This window comes from Mus pahari, chromosome 2 (genome assembly GCF_900095145.1).
Source record: "Mus pahari chromosome 2, PAHARI_EIJ_v1.1, whole genome shotgun sequence".
NCBI lineage: Eukaryota > Metazoa > Chordata > Mammalia > Rodentia > Muridae > Mus > Mus pahari.
In genome coordinates this window covers 112031530-112048602 of record NC_034591.1, presented here as the reverse complement: position 1 = coordinate 112048602, position 17073 = coordinate 112031530, and the positions used below count along the sequence as shown (strand labels likewise).

The 17073-nt window shown below is 40.8% G+C and overlaps 1 protein-coding gene across 1 annotated transcript; it reads right to left on the bottom strand.

Moving 5' to 3' along the window:
• Positions 1–3066: 3066 nt before the first annotated feature.
• On the bottom strand, positions 3067–15926 carry Kbtbd8 (kelch repeat and BTB domain containing 8). Its single transcript, XM_021190632.1, has 4 exons — positions 15838–15926; positions 15077–15287; positions 9750–10858; positions 3067–6281 (listed from the first exon to the last, which is right to left on the bottom strand). Exons 1-4 carry the CDS (start codon positions 15851–15853, stop codon positions 5818–5820), a joined length of 1800 nt encoding a protein of 599 aa, XP_021046291.1. The 5' UTR covers positions 15854–15926; the 3' UTR covers positions 3067–5817.
• Positions 15927–17073: the final 1147 nt, after the last annotated feature.

Here is a 17073-nt window from a genome sequence, read left to right as displayed (position 1 = left end):
GAGGGGAAACTAGGAAAGCGGATAACATTTGAAATATAAATAAATAAAATATCTAAATACATATATATATGATATGTATATATCATATATATATATATATATATCATATATATATATATATGGAAAAAATGGCATACAGAGCTAAACAGAGAATGCTCAAAAGAGGAATCTCAAATGGCTGAGAAGTACCTATAGAAATGTTCAACATCCTTAGTCATTAGGGAAATACAAATCAAAATGACTCTGAGATTCCACCTTACATCCACCATCATGGCTAAGATCAAAAATACTCAAAGGACAGCACATGCTGCCAAGGTTGTGGAGCAAAAGGAACACTCCTCCACTGCTGGTGGGAGTGCAAACTTGAACAACCACTCTGGAAATCAATTTGGCGATTTCTCAGAAGATTGGGAATAGTTCTACCTCAAGACCCAGCTATACTACTCCTGGGCATATACCCAAAAGATGCGTTATCATCCCACTAGGACACTTGCTCAACTATGTTCATAGCAGCTTTATTCACAATAGCCAGAAACTGGAAATAACCTAGATGTCTCTCTACAGACCCAAAGAGGCCAAATAATAAGGGGGGCACAAGGGAAGATGTTTTAATCTTTCTCAAAAGGGGAAACAAAATACTGAAGATCAATGGAAGGAGGGAACTGGGGGGAAGAGGGAATGGGGAGGGGAGCAGATGTGGGGGATCATATGTAGGGAGAGCAGAGGAGAGAGAAGGAAGATCAGCTTTGGTTGGGGGCAATCTCTAGGATGTGTCAGAAATCTGGGATGGACAGAGGCCTAAGAGTGTCTAAGGGCGAGACTCTGAGAGTCTTAGCAGTGGGGCATATAGATCCTAAAGTGGTCACTTCCTGTATCGAGGCAGGACAAGGACAGTAACCCACCCACAAAGCCTTCCACCCAAAATGTGTCCTGCCTACAAGATATGAAGGGACACATATAGAACAGACCGAGGGAATGGCCAACCAATGACTGCCCCAAATTGAGACCCATCCCATGAAAAGAACCGATCCCTGTCACCATTAACAATACTCAGCATAACTGTCCTCTGAGAGGATCTACCAGCAGTCAATGGACAGAGATGCAGCGACTCACACCCAAACATCAGACAGAGCTCAGGGAGTCTTATAGAAGAGTTGGGAGGAAGATTGAGGGACCCGAAGAGGACTTCAGGGACTCCACAGGAAAACCAAGGGAATGACCCTGGAACCATGGCACTCCCAGAGACTGAATCACCAACCAAAGAGTGAGTACTAGCTGAACCTAGGCCCCTGCACATATGTAGCAGATGAGCAGCTTGGTCTTCATGTGGATCCCCCAATAACTGGAGCAGGAGCTGTCTTTGAGTCTGTTGCCTGCCTGCCTGCCTGCCTGCCTGCCTGCCTGCCTGCCTGCCTGCCTATGGATCCCACACCTCTAAATGGGCCACCTTATCTGGCCTCAGTGGGAGGGATGTTCCTAGTCCCACAGTGACTTGATGTGTATGTGGGGTATTGGCACATGGGGGGGGGGAGGCTTCTCCTTCTCAAAAGGGGAGAGAGAATAGGGGAGGACTTGTATGAGGAGGTACTAGGAGGAGAGGAAGGGCTGATATCGTGATGTAAAGGGAATAAATTTTAAAAAGGCAATAACAAGACAAAATCCTTAACTTCATGTTTTAGTAAGGGGAAAGGTGTGTGAAATAATAGCAGGAAGAGACAGAGTGGGACAGGAAGGACCTGGAAAACAGAATGATCATGCCAATTTCTCTAGTAAGATGATATTAAACTTTTAAAATATTCTTCATCTTGCCCCACCCCGGGATCCATCCCATATACAACCACCAAACCCAGACACTATTGCGTATGCCAGCAAGATTTTGCCGACAGGACCCTGATATAGCTATCTCTTGTGGGGCTATGCCAGTGCCTGGCAAATACATTAGTGGATGCTCACAGTCATCTATTAGATGGAACACAGGGCCCCTAAAGGACCTAAAGAAAATACCCAAGGAGCTACAGGGGTCAGCAACCCTATTGGGGGATCAACAATATGAACTAACCAGTACCCTGTCTCCCTGAAGAACTGTCTCTAGTTGCATATGTAGCAGAGGATGGCCTAGTTGGCCATCAATGGGAGGAGAGGCCCTTGGTCTTATGAAGATCATATGCCCCAGTACAGGGGAATGCCAGGGCCAGGAAGTGGGAGTGGGTGGGTTGAGGAGCAGGGCAGGGGGAGGGTATAGGGGACTTTCAGGATAGCATTTGAAATGTAAATGAAGAAAATATCTAATAAAATTGTCTTCATCTGTTTGCCTGGATATATCTCTGCACTGTGTATTTGTGTTCACATGTGCATCTCATGCCCCAGGAGGCCAGAACACCTAGAAATAAGTTACAGTTCTAAGCTTCTATGTGGGAGCTGGGAATCGAACCTCAGTCCTCCGGAAGAGCAGACAGCGCTCTTTAACAATTGAGCCATTTCTATAGCCTAGTAAGGGGTTATTTTACTGGAAGGGGTAATTATAAGGCCTTCTCTGACTAATAACATGGCAAGGCTAAAAGGCCCTGATGTTGGAGATACTTGGCATGCCTGAGGAACAGCATGGTTAATGTAGCTAGAATCTAGTGAGTTCAAGAAATTACAATGAGGCCCAAGAGATAGTATTGGGTGGAAGATGATATTGGTTAAGGAGCTTAGCTCCCAGGTGGAGGTAGGATGATCAAAGATCTGAGCAAGAACAGGGACACAACCCTGCCTTCAGAACCACTCAACTGTGTGAAGGAAACAGATCACAGGGATCAAGGGTGCTAAACAGAAGGAAATCGCTTGCAGTGGCAACTGCACACAGACAGAACAGGCTTAGACTAGGGTAATATGAAGATGAGGAGGGTGCTCCAGAGGAGGCAACAGAATTTCCTGGGATGGGATATCAGAGAGGCACTGAGGACATTACAGGCTACATCAGAATAAAGGAGTTATTGGTAATACTAACTAGTTCATTTTAATCCACAAGTCAGATATTTAATAGGTTAAAATATTCATTCTACCATGACATGAGATAGTTTGTGATTTTCACCAAATTTTAATTTTGCAAAATTCATTCTTCAGATCAGTTTACAACACTGGCAGTTTTCAATCAGAAAAGGTTTTATTACAAGAAACAATGACATCAGGTAAAAATGCAAAAATTGTGCAATTACGGCAAAATGTTTAAAAATATCTACACATTTGCCCCATAGGACTACAGTACTTACTACATACCTGAGCACTGAATATTGAATGCCATCTTAAACTCTTCACATGGGACTCTGGTTCCTTACAGATCACATCTACTTTTCCTCATGCACCAATGAAATCAACTTGATGTTTACACATCAACTTTGTAGGATAACAAGAAACAAAGACAGACATAAATAATGATTTCTTCAATCCTACAACACAGTTATACCTAGTTCTGTTTTCTTTGTATAGAACTCTATAGGAAAAGTGCTGTGTACATTCAAATGCAGAAACATAGTTAAAGTGGGATTGGCATTTGTTAGATCTTTGAATCCTGCTGTAGCCATTGTGCCTTTTACTTATATTCAGACTATGAAAATGTACCTTAAATTTCTACACATAAACCTACACACATCACTAATCTTAAGTTTCCTAGGACCAAAGTCATTTTAAAAGTGGCAAAATATCCCAGCTATGTAATGTAAACAAATAGTTCATACAAAATTCAATATATATTCTACTTCCATAGCAAATTCTAAACCTTGGCTTTGATACACTATTCTGAAATGATTCCCTCAATAGACACAGTTATGACAAAAGAACCAACTGTTGTACAGACCAACAGAATAAATCTAGTGTAGAATTAGCCACAGTGTATTGTTCTCTTACATATCGTACAGTACATGTACATTGCTAACTCAATGTTCTACATTATGTATTCAAGTAATGAATTTTCCTAAATACAGAGATTGTCAAAGTGGCAGGAAATCTTAGATACTCAACAAAGCTTTCAAAAATAAATTACATGGATATCTCTTGTAAAAATTCTCTTCCCTCTCATTAGTAATATAAAACTATAATTCAAAAAATTCACAGAAATAACCCTAAAACAGCATGAAAAGCAAAAACAAAAACCACAAGACAACTAGAGAGGTTAAAAAAAATATCGGCTGACAAAGTTTACAAAGAGACTAGGAGAAGCCACGCCTCCAGCTGTGGAGGACACACAAACAATCTGTGAATGCTGTCCACTTGAACTGCTACAGAGAACTCTCTCCTTGCAGGGCCTTTGTAAAGCAGTCTATAAAGTTTCTGGAAAAGGAGGTATGTGATGCAAGAGGCAATGTTTTCCATTTGTTTCACAGTATCTATCACCTTACACGTTGTGCAAGACTTTTTTCTATTCCAATACAAGTCTTGCCAGTTTTCTTCAAGAGAATCAAATTGAGTTTCTTAAGAAAATGTGTGGACTGAGGACAGGCTCTGTGTAATATTCTTTATCAGTTATAGTAGGCGTAGTAATGAGTATGTTATCAACCTAAATACCTGCCTTAGGTGAAAAGAAGTTTATGTTAATATTCCTAAGTAACTGTGAGAAACTTATCAGTTCAATATGAACAGCGCCTTAGTACCTAGAGTACAGAAACCTTCAACTCTGTTCACTCACTCACGCTTCCTTCTAGATCGCCTTCAGCTACAAGTGTTTCAACATAAAAATATTCATCACTGTTGAGTGCAAAAAATAGAGGTTGTAACCATAATATGAACCTTATAAGCCATTTAATTATTAGACCACTCCAAGACTCTTGTTTCTAAAACAGAATTTTATAAGAAGGTGTTAAAACTTCACATTATTAGTTAACTTTCACGATGCCAACAATGACTGGAAAGGTAGAGGATGGAAAAAGAGTTTGGGCAACAAAACTGCCCATGTTAGTGCAAACTTGGAATTGTAAAACTGAATCCAGTTAGACCAATGGCCAATGGCCATATCCTATCACACAAATAACTGACCTCATGGAATCACAAGGTAAAGTGCCATGACCATGGAACTAGCATGCTAACCTGAAAGATAAACAGTGACTCAGTAACCATTTAAGTTGATCTAACTACACATGAATGAACTTATGCGAGCACCAGTCACCTGCAAATCTGAGCCCTTTCTGGGATTTTAAAAAATGAGACAGTGTTAGCACTTGAAAAAGTTATGGACAGAAAACTGCCACTTTAACCTTGTAGCTTAACTTAAAAGTTACATGAAACAATCTGACTAAAAGTTCATTCTGAAAACTGGGTTTCCTTCAGTCTACTGACAGCACATTTAAATCTCGTACACTTGAAAACAGTACACAAAAATATATATGTAAATAGATATAAATAGTAAGACTGAGGATCTAAGTTAGTGCTTCTCTGTGTTAGAGAGATCACAGCTAAATAAATGATATTGCCTCATTTGTTACCCGTATTTAAAATAAAGTCACGTTAACCAGTTTGGATGTCTCTACCCAGAAATATTCTGCTTTTCAAGCGTGCATAGTTGTCTTGAATTCACCTGGTTTCTCAGCAACTATCTATCACAAAACTCTAGGATGATACTTTTATGCCAGGGGTGGAAAAATGCTGATAATTGCACTTTGTTCCCTTTCCTGACTAAAATGAAAATATCACGAAGGTAAAAGCAAATCCCTCCCCACACCACAATCTTTATGAGCACCCATTTCTGAATACAAAACTCCGTTAGCTTTCTTCAATGGTGACATTTCCTTAGCTAGCTTCCTCAGTATGAGATGCCAGTGATGTGCTTTGGCCTGCTGCTTATTAAAGAACTTTCTGAAGACACTGAGGATAGAGTTTAGCCACCGCACACTCAAAATGGCGGCCAAGGTCCCACAGCCGATCTGGGGTCTCATACACTTTCATCCACTGGTCAGCAATGTCATCGTATTGGTAAAGAGAATTTTTCCTGCTGGTTCTGAAGATATGTTCTTCAACAGTCACTTGAGTAGCTCGCACAAATAAATGGAGTTTATTCTGGAAAAGTACCAGCTTCAGGTATGGATTTATAGACTGATCACATGGAAAGTCCTTTTTACGAGTCCATTTATTTAGCTCAATATCATAGGCTTCAACAGTAAACACACGCTGATGATTTCCACAGGTTCCAGCTATGTAGTAGATCGAGTCTTTGTACACAGCTGCTAAGCCCTGGATTCTAGGCACAGTCATAGGGGTTAAAAATCCCCAGTAGTCTTTTTGAGGCTCATAGAAGAGGAAAAATTCTCCTAAAAAAAGAAAGGGAAACAAATATGTAAATTTTCATGTTTGGTTGCATCTTTAATTCCAGCCTCTGAAGAGTACATTTTTCCAAATATTTGCTTCCGAGAATACACAAAATAACAGTAATATTACAGTCAACCTGCACTGGCACATATGACCTGGGAGGAGTAAGGCTGGCAACATGATCACATACAATTTAACCATTAAAAATACATTACATACATGTGTGGTACTTGACTAGAAAATAGCATATGGAATTGTTTAGATTTGTGCTTGTGGGTCACTCATGTATTTATGTGAATGTTGTTATGAAGCAAAGACAAATTTCAAGACAATGAATGGAATTGATATTGAGTCAGTTATTAGTCTAAACTGACAATAAAAAGGCATGTGTGCAGAGCCAGACTGTCAATAGGAAAATGGCTGTAAGAATTAAAATCATGAATATTGACAAGATCTTGGCTAATGATAGAACATTGCTTTGCTACTTTGTTAAGGTCTCCAGCCTGAACTCAGGCTGATCTTAACTTTGAAATCCTCCTACCTTACCCTCCAGAGAGCTGGAATTATAGGTCTGGCAACTATGGCCAGCTTAATGGGAACACTGAATAATATCTTTGTGATAACAGTATCAACTCTATGGCAGATCAAATTTATACTCCTGCAATTACAGGCAGAACAGATTGAATATACTTTATTTGAAGTGATTGAGACTCTTAAGTATTTCAGATTATAGAGTGTATACACACACACACACACATACACACACACACACACACACACACACACACACACACATATATATATATATATATATATATGTATATATGTATCTTGGGGATTATTCCAAGCCAAAACATGAGTTACTTCAGTATCTTTAGTGTCTGAGTTTAGACTATGACCTCTTATATAAGGTCAGTTTGGAATGCAGAACCACATTTTGGGTCTTACATTTGGGATGCTCAACCTGTAAGATATAACCTTCTTCAATAGTTATCATCAGGTTATATATGGAAGGAGGCCTTGTAGGTTAGAAGGAAACACTGGATACTATATAAAGCTTCCCTTTAAACTATTCTAAATTAAGGATATTCTCATCTATAAACTAAATTGCCTATTTAATAAGCGTGACATTTCACTTTATTTAAGCCCTAACTTTTGCTTTACATACTACCTTCTCTTTCTACTATAGTATTCTTGATAAAGAAAGTGTTCTCTACAAATTTCTTATACAGAAAATTTAGAAAATCTCAACTTCTCTTAATAAACTAAAACCAATGATAAGCAATTTTAAAAACTCTCAGGGCCTCAGATTCTTCTTATATAAAATACAACCTCCAGTTACAAATTATTTGTTCTGGTACTTATGTTCTATTAAGTTATTACTGTTTTGCTACAGTATTTGCTTTAATATACAACCCACATACTCCAATGAGGAGCCTTAAAATGATCTTTATAAACTATTTTTGCCAGTAACACACAAACACAGAGAGGGGAAGGGGACGGAAGAGGGAGGAGAAAAGCAGCACACGTCATCACACTGGATGATAGAACCACACTGGATGAATTACACACCCATTCTTATACTTTGCAAAGATAAACCCAAACCAGGGCATGCTTTCATTTAACTAAAATACAGTACCAGATAGTACTATACTTAATTAGTTCTTCAGAATACAAAACTTAAAGCAAATGTATCCAGGCTTCTCTGAGAAATTTTAAGTCACCTTTAAGAGCAAAGAATACCATTTTTTAAAAAAAGATTTATTATATCTAAGTTCACTGTAGCTGTCTTCAGACACACCAGAAGAGAATGTCAGATCTCATTACGGATGGTTGTGAGCCACCATGTGGTTGCTGGGAAGAGCAGTCAGTGCTCTTAACCACTGAGCCATCTCTCCAGCCCCCAAGAATACTATTTTTAAAAATGGGATAGGGCTTAAAAATAATCATGTATACCTTCATGAAAACCTACATTGTTCCTGATTTATTTATTTTAGTATAGAATAGAGTTTATTAAGGGCATGGGGAGGGGAGCTGGGGGGGGGGGAGTAGAGGCTGACCATGAGCATGTGAAGAGAGAAAGGAGAGGGGAATGGGGAAAGGGGTGAGAAGAGGATAAGGAAAAAGGAGCAAGAGAAGAGAAGGGAGCAAAAGAGCTGTTCCTGATTTATTAAAGTAGTCATATAAGGAAATATTTTAATATAATCCATTAAGAAACATGGTAAATGAATAAGGATTTTAGAATTACCTACACTGCATTCAAAATCCCAGCAACTAAACCATTTAAGAGTAAAGGGGCTCAGCAGGTAAAGTGCTTGAGGATCCGAGTTCAGACCCATAGGATCCACAAAAAAGCAGGGCACGGTGGCACACCTCTCTCACACAGCAGTGAGAAAGAGAAAGGCAGATTCCAGAGGTACCTGAAGGCAAGCCAGTCAACTCAATTAGTAAGCTCCAGTTTTAGTGAGAGCCTGTTTCAAAAAATGAGGTGGCCAACAATAGAAAAATACCCAATGTTAATGTCTGGCCTGCACATTCATATACATACAATTTTTAATAAGCTAAGACCTAAAGAACATAATTTCAAGCCTTTGTAATTAAGTTTCATATCTATTAAAACCCTTTGTGGGCACTGGAAAGTAGGTCAGCAGCTAAGAGCACTAGCTGTTCTTTTACAGGGCTCAAGTTTGAATCTCATCAGCATCCACAGGGCAGCTCATAACCATCTGTAACTCTAGTTCCAGGGAATCCCTCTTTTGGCTTCTGCAGTCACCAAGTATGCATGTGGTATACACACATACATTCAGGCAAAATGCTCAGATACATAACATTTAAAACAAACAAATGCTTGGTAGAACTGGAAATACAGCTCAGTATTTAAAAGCACTTGCAGCTCTGTGCTTCCAGAGGACCTGGGTTCAGTTTCTAGAACCCACACAGCAGTTTACAACTGTCTATAATTCCAGTTCCAGGTGATCCAACACCCTATTTTGGCCTCTGTGAACACTGCATGCACCTGGTGCATAAATGCAGCCAAATGCACATAAATATAAAAATAATCTTGGAAGACAAAGTTCCTTGGTAAATGAACAGTGCAGCTTCAGTAAACTCATTCATAAGTTCCGTAAGTAGCTGCCACATCTCTTGATTCTATTATTGAAGAGCAAAAATAGCCAGGTGTGATTAACCTTTATTGTTTATTTGAAAATGCTCTGAATAAGAAATAAAGTATTGCTTATTATGCTTTTAAAAATACTTTGAGATCCAAACACAAAGAACCAACTATTTCAGGAACTTAGAAATATTTGAACATTTTAAATGTTCTTGACCTTGACTTTCTAAGAGAAATGTTCTAGCATAGTTTATGGTTAGGAAGTGACAACCACTAGGAAGTGTTACCCGCTTTGCCATTATTAAGTAACCCAACCTTGGCATACAACCCTTTGATGAAGAATCCTTTTGCTACCTACCCTGTAAAACGTAGATTTTCTCTTTGTGCTCCACAGCATTATGAAACTCCATTGCAACTGGCATGGCACACACGGTCATCCAGCAATTCTCCCTGCTATCATAGCACTCCACAGACTTCAGGGAGTTTCTTCCATCACCTTCGTAAACACGCCCTCCAATTGCATACATTTTACCACAGCAATACACTAGCTTGCAGCCTATTCTGGCCCGAAGCAAGGACGGCTTGGAAAGCCATCTGTTGGTGGAATGGTCATACATCCAAAAATCATTTTCTGCTTTATGGTCGATGGACACCTCACTGCTGCTTGGCCTGTAGCCTCCTGCAATGTATATGTCATTATCTGGTGATACAAGAATCCCAACTTCTCTTAGGTCATTTGGTGGTTTGCATAGTTTAAACACTCTTCCCGTGACGATATCTAGACAAGGCACTGTTTGCTTCTTTCCTGAGTGTTTGTGGGCAGCATCAAAACATATGATCATTTCTGAAGCAGTCATTCCAAGCCTCTGTGTACAGCCACTGGGGTTGGAGGGTTCTCCACAACTTTTGACTATGGCCTGTGCAAACTGAGGAGGAATTTTCTCGATAAATGTATCTTCCATTAGAGGAAAACGTATACATTTGGCAAAAATCTCTGGAAGGTGTACTTCTCTTTCACTCTGCTCATGTTCAAACCACCTTATAATGCTTTCATAAACATGTTCTTCCCGATCTACATTTAAATCGTCACTATCTAGTATGCTTATAAGTTGATCTTTTGTCAGTTGGAGAAACTCTTGTTCTTTGGTGACACACAGAAACTTTTTACGGATATATTCTTTTGATCGATCTCCAAGTTCCTGATGACCATAATGATCAGCAAAAATAAAGACTCCAATAGAATTCTGTGGATCCAAATGACTAATCATATACTTAGCACACTGGTCCTGTATGGAAGGAATTTGGAAGATGCTAGCTGTAGTGAACAAGGCTTGAACATTGGCCTCTGTCAGAATAACTCTAGAGGTATAGGCATAATTCAATACTAAATCCATTGATTCAGCTTCAACACCGATGATTCGTACTTCTTTCTGAGTACTTTCTGTAAGGCCGCTAGTGAACATGGATCTAAGAAAAAAAAAGATTAATATTTTATATATAATGCAAATGGAAATTTTTAGAAGTATAAAGTCATCGCACATACAAGCCCTTCTGAAAACTGATCATCTAGCACCAAAGACTTAAATTCAGTTAATCCCAAAAGCTCTGTTCTCAGGGCCATTCCATCTTGTACAGAAGGAGTTATAAACATACAATCTAAAAATAAGGGTATACCGACAGATTGCTTCAAGCTGAAATCACCTGGGGAACTACAGGTGATGGAAGGGCCCTGTGGTGTCCCCTCCCCCTTCTCTCTGTCTCTCTCTACAGCAAGCCATGGAGTTTCTTTTGGAATGGTGGTCCTTCACCTATCAAGGCTGGAAAATATCCTTGATCGTCAGAGAAGTTGTGACTGGAGTGCGTCTAAATAAACTCTGAAGCCACACCCTCTTTCAAGTACTTCTATATCTCCCCGACTCTCATACACCCCTAAGTAACATCCCGGCAACTTACTGCTCTAATCCAGATAGCCACTTGCCTTGATATTCCTTGACAACTGTACTTTACTTTCTTGAAAAAATCCCTCTGGGTACATAAAGTAAGATTCATACAGGCATCTCTTGTTAATTAGATCTTGTGCTAACTGGGTTTCCTCAGTTTCACCAAAGAGTCCACACAGGAACTGGGGGAGGCAGAGGGGCAAGATTCTGTTCTTATATGCTCGCTCTGGAAGGAGAAACCGGGATGTATTTCTGATCTGACTGTCCTTGTGGCACCCATCCAAGCTTCTAGTCAAATTGCCTTATGGATAATGGGCCTTATATTGTCATGTCTCAGAAAAAGTTCAAGATACTATCCAGATAGCAAAATGAGTCCTAAGCACAACAAGCCAGTCTAATAAAATCTTTGATGGCCCAGGGAAAGCTGTATTGTGTGGACAAAGTAAATTTCCCCTCAGAAAGAGCACAGCATTCTTCAAAGGGCTATACTCTTCACCTACACCTTTTAAAAGACCGCTTTACTTACTCTTGGACACTTTGAAAACCCTTCCTTAATAGATATACCTCGTTTTCTCAGTTGAAGTTCCTGTATTTTACCTATTTATATCTACACAAAAAGTTATGGCAGGGTTAATATGCTTTTTTCTAAAAGAGTTTAACATTTAACACATCACTGATCCTTTGGGAATTATTTTTAAATTCAACAACGTACAACCTTAAGACTCAGCTTCTTAGATGGGTGCAGTGGTGTATGATCCCAATTAGTGGAAGACTGAAGTGTGAGGGCAGTCATAAATTCATAGCATCCTGAGCAACAGTAAATTCTAGAATAGTCTAGACATACACTTTAGTTAAGACAGTTTGGTTTTTGTTCTTGTTTTAAATGAGTATATTTTTAAATCTTCTTTCCCAAACACAGATAAAATACTTGGACTTTTAAGTATTACTTACTTGTAAACACCATTACCTTTCCATAAGGTTTCATTCAAAAGAAACTTTTGTTGTTGCTATTTTGAGACAAGGTCTTTTCATACAGCACTGATTGTCCTGAAACTAACTATGTAGACGAGGCTGGCCTCAAATTCAGAGATGCCCCTGATTCTGGCTCCCCTGCGTGCTGGGATTAAAGGCATGCACTCCCATATCCAACTATTCTAGGAAACTCTTTACAACATCTTGTCTTCCTAAAGTCCTATGAGAAAAGATACGTGTTTTTATTCTTTCTGGAAAACATCTGGGGTGCTTACTAGATAACTGAACTGGTGTTTATCTGGGATAAAAGTAACTGTGATCTAGACACTTTGCACTTGTTGTTATACTGTGAAAAGTATCCTAAATGGGAAAATGGGCAGACACCTTTGAAGGCCCCACCAAACACATGGGGGCTTTTTTTTCTTTTTCCTTAAGATTTTATTATGTATGTACATGTATGTGGGTGTGGGGTGGGTGTGGAGGACTGTTCACATGTGAGTGTAGATGCCTGCAGAGTTTAGAAAAGGGCATTAGGTCTCCTGGTTGCAGGTTGTGCAGTTGCACTTGTGGTTGTGGGTGGCTTGATATGGGTGTTAAGAACTAAATTTGGGTCATCTGTAAGAGCAGTTAAGTGCTCTTAACCACGGAGTCATCTTTCCAGCCCACAATACATGGAATTTTAATATGTAGTATGAGGAACCTTGAAGATATAAGGGCCCAACTTGGAGTACAGACTATGTATCTTTTTACTTCAATAATATAAATTTTAGGTTTAATATTATCACTTGACTGAAAAATCAAATGTTCCTATGTTTAAGCTGCTTTTAAATTCAGGGGTTGAATGATTCACCTGCATAGCTATCAATTAAAAAGAAAACTACAGCCCTTCACTAGGTACAGACTGACTCCCGAGAGAGAACAACATCGCATATCCGTTTATCACAGGAGCCACGCCTGCCATCAACAGGCTAGGAAGTGGTCTGATACCTAATAGGTTCTTCATGTACTCAATACATTGCGAACAGAACTTCCTTGTACAAAACCCCAAGTAGCAAAAACTTTCAATTCTACTTTTAACAAGTCATTGGGATTATTTCCAGCTGTTCTGATTCTTTCACCTGCAGTACGGCTTGGAAATTATTAAGTATGATTTCTGCAATTCCCACATCAGGGGAGCCAAGAAACTTTTGTGCAAAAAACAAAAACTTAAGTTTTTTAGGTCTCTAGCAACATCTTTATGTGAATGGTATTTCAAAGCATTTTTTTTAACTTACTAGAAAATAAAATCTACTGTAACTATATTTCTTTTATGTAGGCATTCAAATCTAATTTTAATTATCCATGACATTTATGGTATCCTCTAGAGAATAAGGTTTCAATGAAAAAATTTTTACTCTGAAGTTTCAATTTATTTTTTTACTATTCAAAGAGAATATAGTTTTATTTAAAAAAAAAAACAAACAGAAACTTGGAGACCCACTTGATCCATTTTGTTGTGTCACACAATAAGAAGTCTAATTTTAGAATAAAATCTAGTTCTGCCATTTGAATGACTTAGATATCACTCATCTGGATCTTTCCATATACAAATGGACATAACTGTATAAAGACAAGATTATTAGGATTATAGAAGACAATACATATCAAATAAGCTTCATCCAGAGCTTGGCAAGGAGCAAGTGTGCCATATATTCAAACACACACATGACTAGCAGCAGTGGCTTCCAATGCCAGGCCAAACCTGTGTTCTGGATATTTTCATCTTTTTTTCTTTCCAGCTTTCTATCCTGTAATAATTGATACTTGGTTCAATGACCTACCCAAGGCAAATCTAAACGGTTTTATGTATCAGAACTGATATAACTGTATTTGACCCAGCATTCTGAGAAAGAGGGACCAGAAACTAATGAATGCAACATTACAGTGGGATGGATAAGCACCTTATAATCACCTCAAAAGATAGAGCAAGAGTGTGGCTGACAAGATAGTCTTCCTATCATTCTCGAACCACTTCCATATGCTGAAGAGCTTTTAGAAGGGAGTACCTGAGACAAAACCGATTCCAATCATTTGTTCTTAGAATAAAAACTTAGTTTTTAGACCTGAGTTTAAACAAAACTTTCACTTTTCAATATTTTAGGGTAAAAGGGACAAAAAGAGTTTAGAAAGCATGAACTATTTCTGGGAATCTTGGAAAGTAAGACATAACCTTTATTTCACTACTTTTTTACAAAACTCCACGGCATTAAAACAATCTTAAAGTCCTAGTTTACTTGTAAAGGAGCAAGTTCCTATGTTTTAAACTCTTGAAAAAAAGTTATATGTACTAAAAAACTAAAGCGGGGGGGGGAACACATCACAAACATTTAAAATTCTAGATCATTCCAATGATTGATTGAAACACTGTATATCCACGTTGCCCAGTACAGCAGCCACACGTAGCTGTCTGTGCATGTGACATGTTTTAGTGTAGCCGAGTTACTGAATTTAGTTTTAAAGCATTATGTTTTTCACATGTGGCTGGCAGCATACATATTGTGAACACCTCACAGGTCCACTAACTTAAAATCCAACTCTCTGAACTCTAGAACCCCACCTCAAAACAAGGGCTCATTAATAAGACAAGCAAGACCTGTTACCTACTCTCAGTAAATAAACACCTGGCTTGCCTTTATGTATGTGTCCCAACTCAGTACCACAACCAAGTGGGTAATACTGGGGATGAAAGGGAGTCTGGTACGGATAGTAATATAAGTTTCTACCGTCGTCATACCTGAAGTAGGGGCTGATTGCAGCAAGAACGTTTCTATGACAGGAAAATGTTTTCCCGTGATCCACTTCCACTACAATGTCTGTCAACTGTCCTTCATCGTACATTGTTTTGAGTTGCTTAAGAATACTGCAAGCATGAAAAGGATCCATGGTATCGTTGGCTGTGTCTGAAGATGGAATCCCATTCGGTGTTGGGGAAGACTTACTTAAATCTAGGAGAAAAATCGTACAACCACAAGAAGTTCGAAGCCAGTTTACGGCATCGTGGGTTTTCCCCCCCCTACCCCGTAAACAAACGCCCGAGTGTGGGCACAGGACCGCCGACACAGGCTCTGGGAGCCGAGAGCTCAACAAGGGCGAACAAGTTCCCAGGCCGGCGCGCTCCTCGGGAGCCCGGCGAGCCCGGACCGCCGCGCTTGCGGAGGGAGCATGCGAGGCGAGCCAGCCGAGCCGGCCGAGCCGGCGGCGGTGCGCGGGGACTCCGCTCCGGGCCGAGCGCGGGACGGGAGCCTCCCGAGGGCAGCGCGATCGTGGGCGATTGCCAGGGCACCCCTCAACCGCCTCGCGGGCGGCCGGTACCCAGACGCCCCATCTTCGCGGGCGCGCCGCCCACCGCCCTCCTCCCCATTCATCCTCGCCTCCGCGCCCGCCGCCTCTCCATCCTTCCCTCCCGCTTTAAGGCCGCCGCTTCAGGTTGTGGCCGGCGCCCGCGCTCCTGCTTCCTTCCTCCGACCCTGCCGGCGGCCGCACCACGCCACCCACCTGCCGACGCGGCCATTACTCCAAGGGGCCCCCGGCTCCGGTTATTTAAAGAGGAAATGTCATTGCGTTTCGCTCGCTCCCGGGTTCCGGCTCTGTTAAGCGTTGCCTAGCCAATGAGCGTGTCTGACCAAGTCGGCTCCTCCCCGAGCCTCAAAATGCCTGGCTCTGATTGGTCAGTGCTCGTGTACCAGCCTGTCGGGAAATGTAGTTTTAAGGCCCCCGTTCCCTCGTGCTCCTAGTCGGACAGAGGCCCAAGCCGAGCATTCCTATTGGCTCGCTGGGCGGAGGCGAGCCCCGAGCCCGCCAGCCTGTGCCTGGAGATGCTCAGCGCCCGCTGGGAAATGTAGTCATCTGGTTGAGGCGAACTGTCACTGAGGAGTGAGGTAGGAAAAGCTCTTATTGAGCAAATTTCCCTGGCTAAGGCCTCTCTCCTAGTCTCGACTCCGCTTTAAAAATAATTGTCTTCATACCCCAAATTCCCTATCCGTGACTAGATTCTGGTATGGAAACGTGCTCTGCACGAGGGCTATGAAACTCCAAAAAGTTGGAAATGGTCAGAAGGGCTGTTATCCAAAAATACAGAGGATATAAGACAACCCCCCAACACACACACACACACACACACACACACACACACACACCATCGATAGGCCTCTGATGAGTCACCTGTGATGCCCACTTGACATTCCATCCCCTTAGCCACATGCCCTGCTTTTCACAGGTGAATTGGGTCTGGTTGCATGACCACTCAGGACCTGAATCCACTTGGCTTGCATTTCTAGCACACCAGGAAGCACCTGTCACACCGAAGAGCACCAGAGTACTCGAGGGACACTAGGATGATTGATTTCCCCTGGGCTTCTTGAACGTGAAGAGGGCCTCTGGCTTTCCTGTGAAGAGATGCTGGAGAGAGGCTGAGCCTGGTGCTCTTCCCAACCGTGCTCAACCCTGGCTCATACACAAGCTCTTCCAGCCCTTGAACCTACCTTATAACAGCCAGCGCTCGGCGTTCAGTCTACTTAATAGTTTTTTGCAAGAAAGCAGGGGTTTCAGAAACTTAGAATACCCAAGATACATTTTGCAAAACACAGGAAAACCAAGAAGGATGACCATCGTGTGGGTACTTCATTCCTCCTTAGAATAAGGAACAAAATGCCCATGAAAAGATATAGGTACAGAGACAAAAGTTAGAGCTAAGATGAAAGGATGGACTATCCAGAGACTACCCCATCTGGG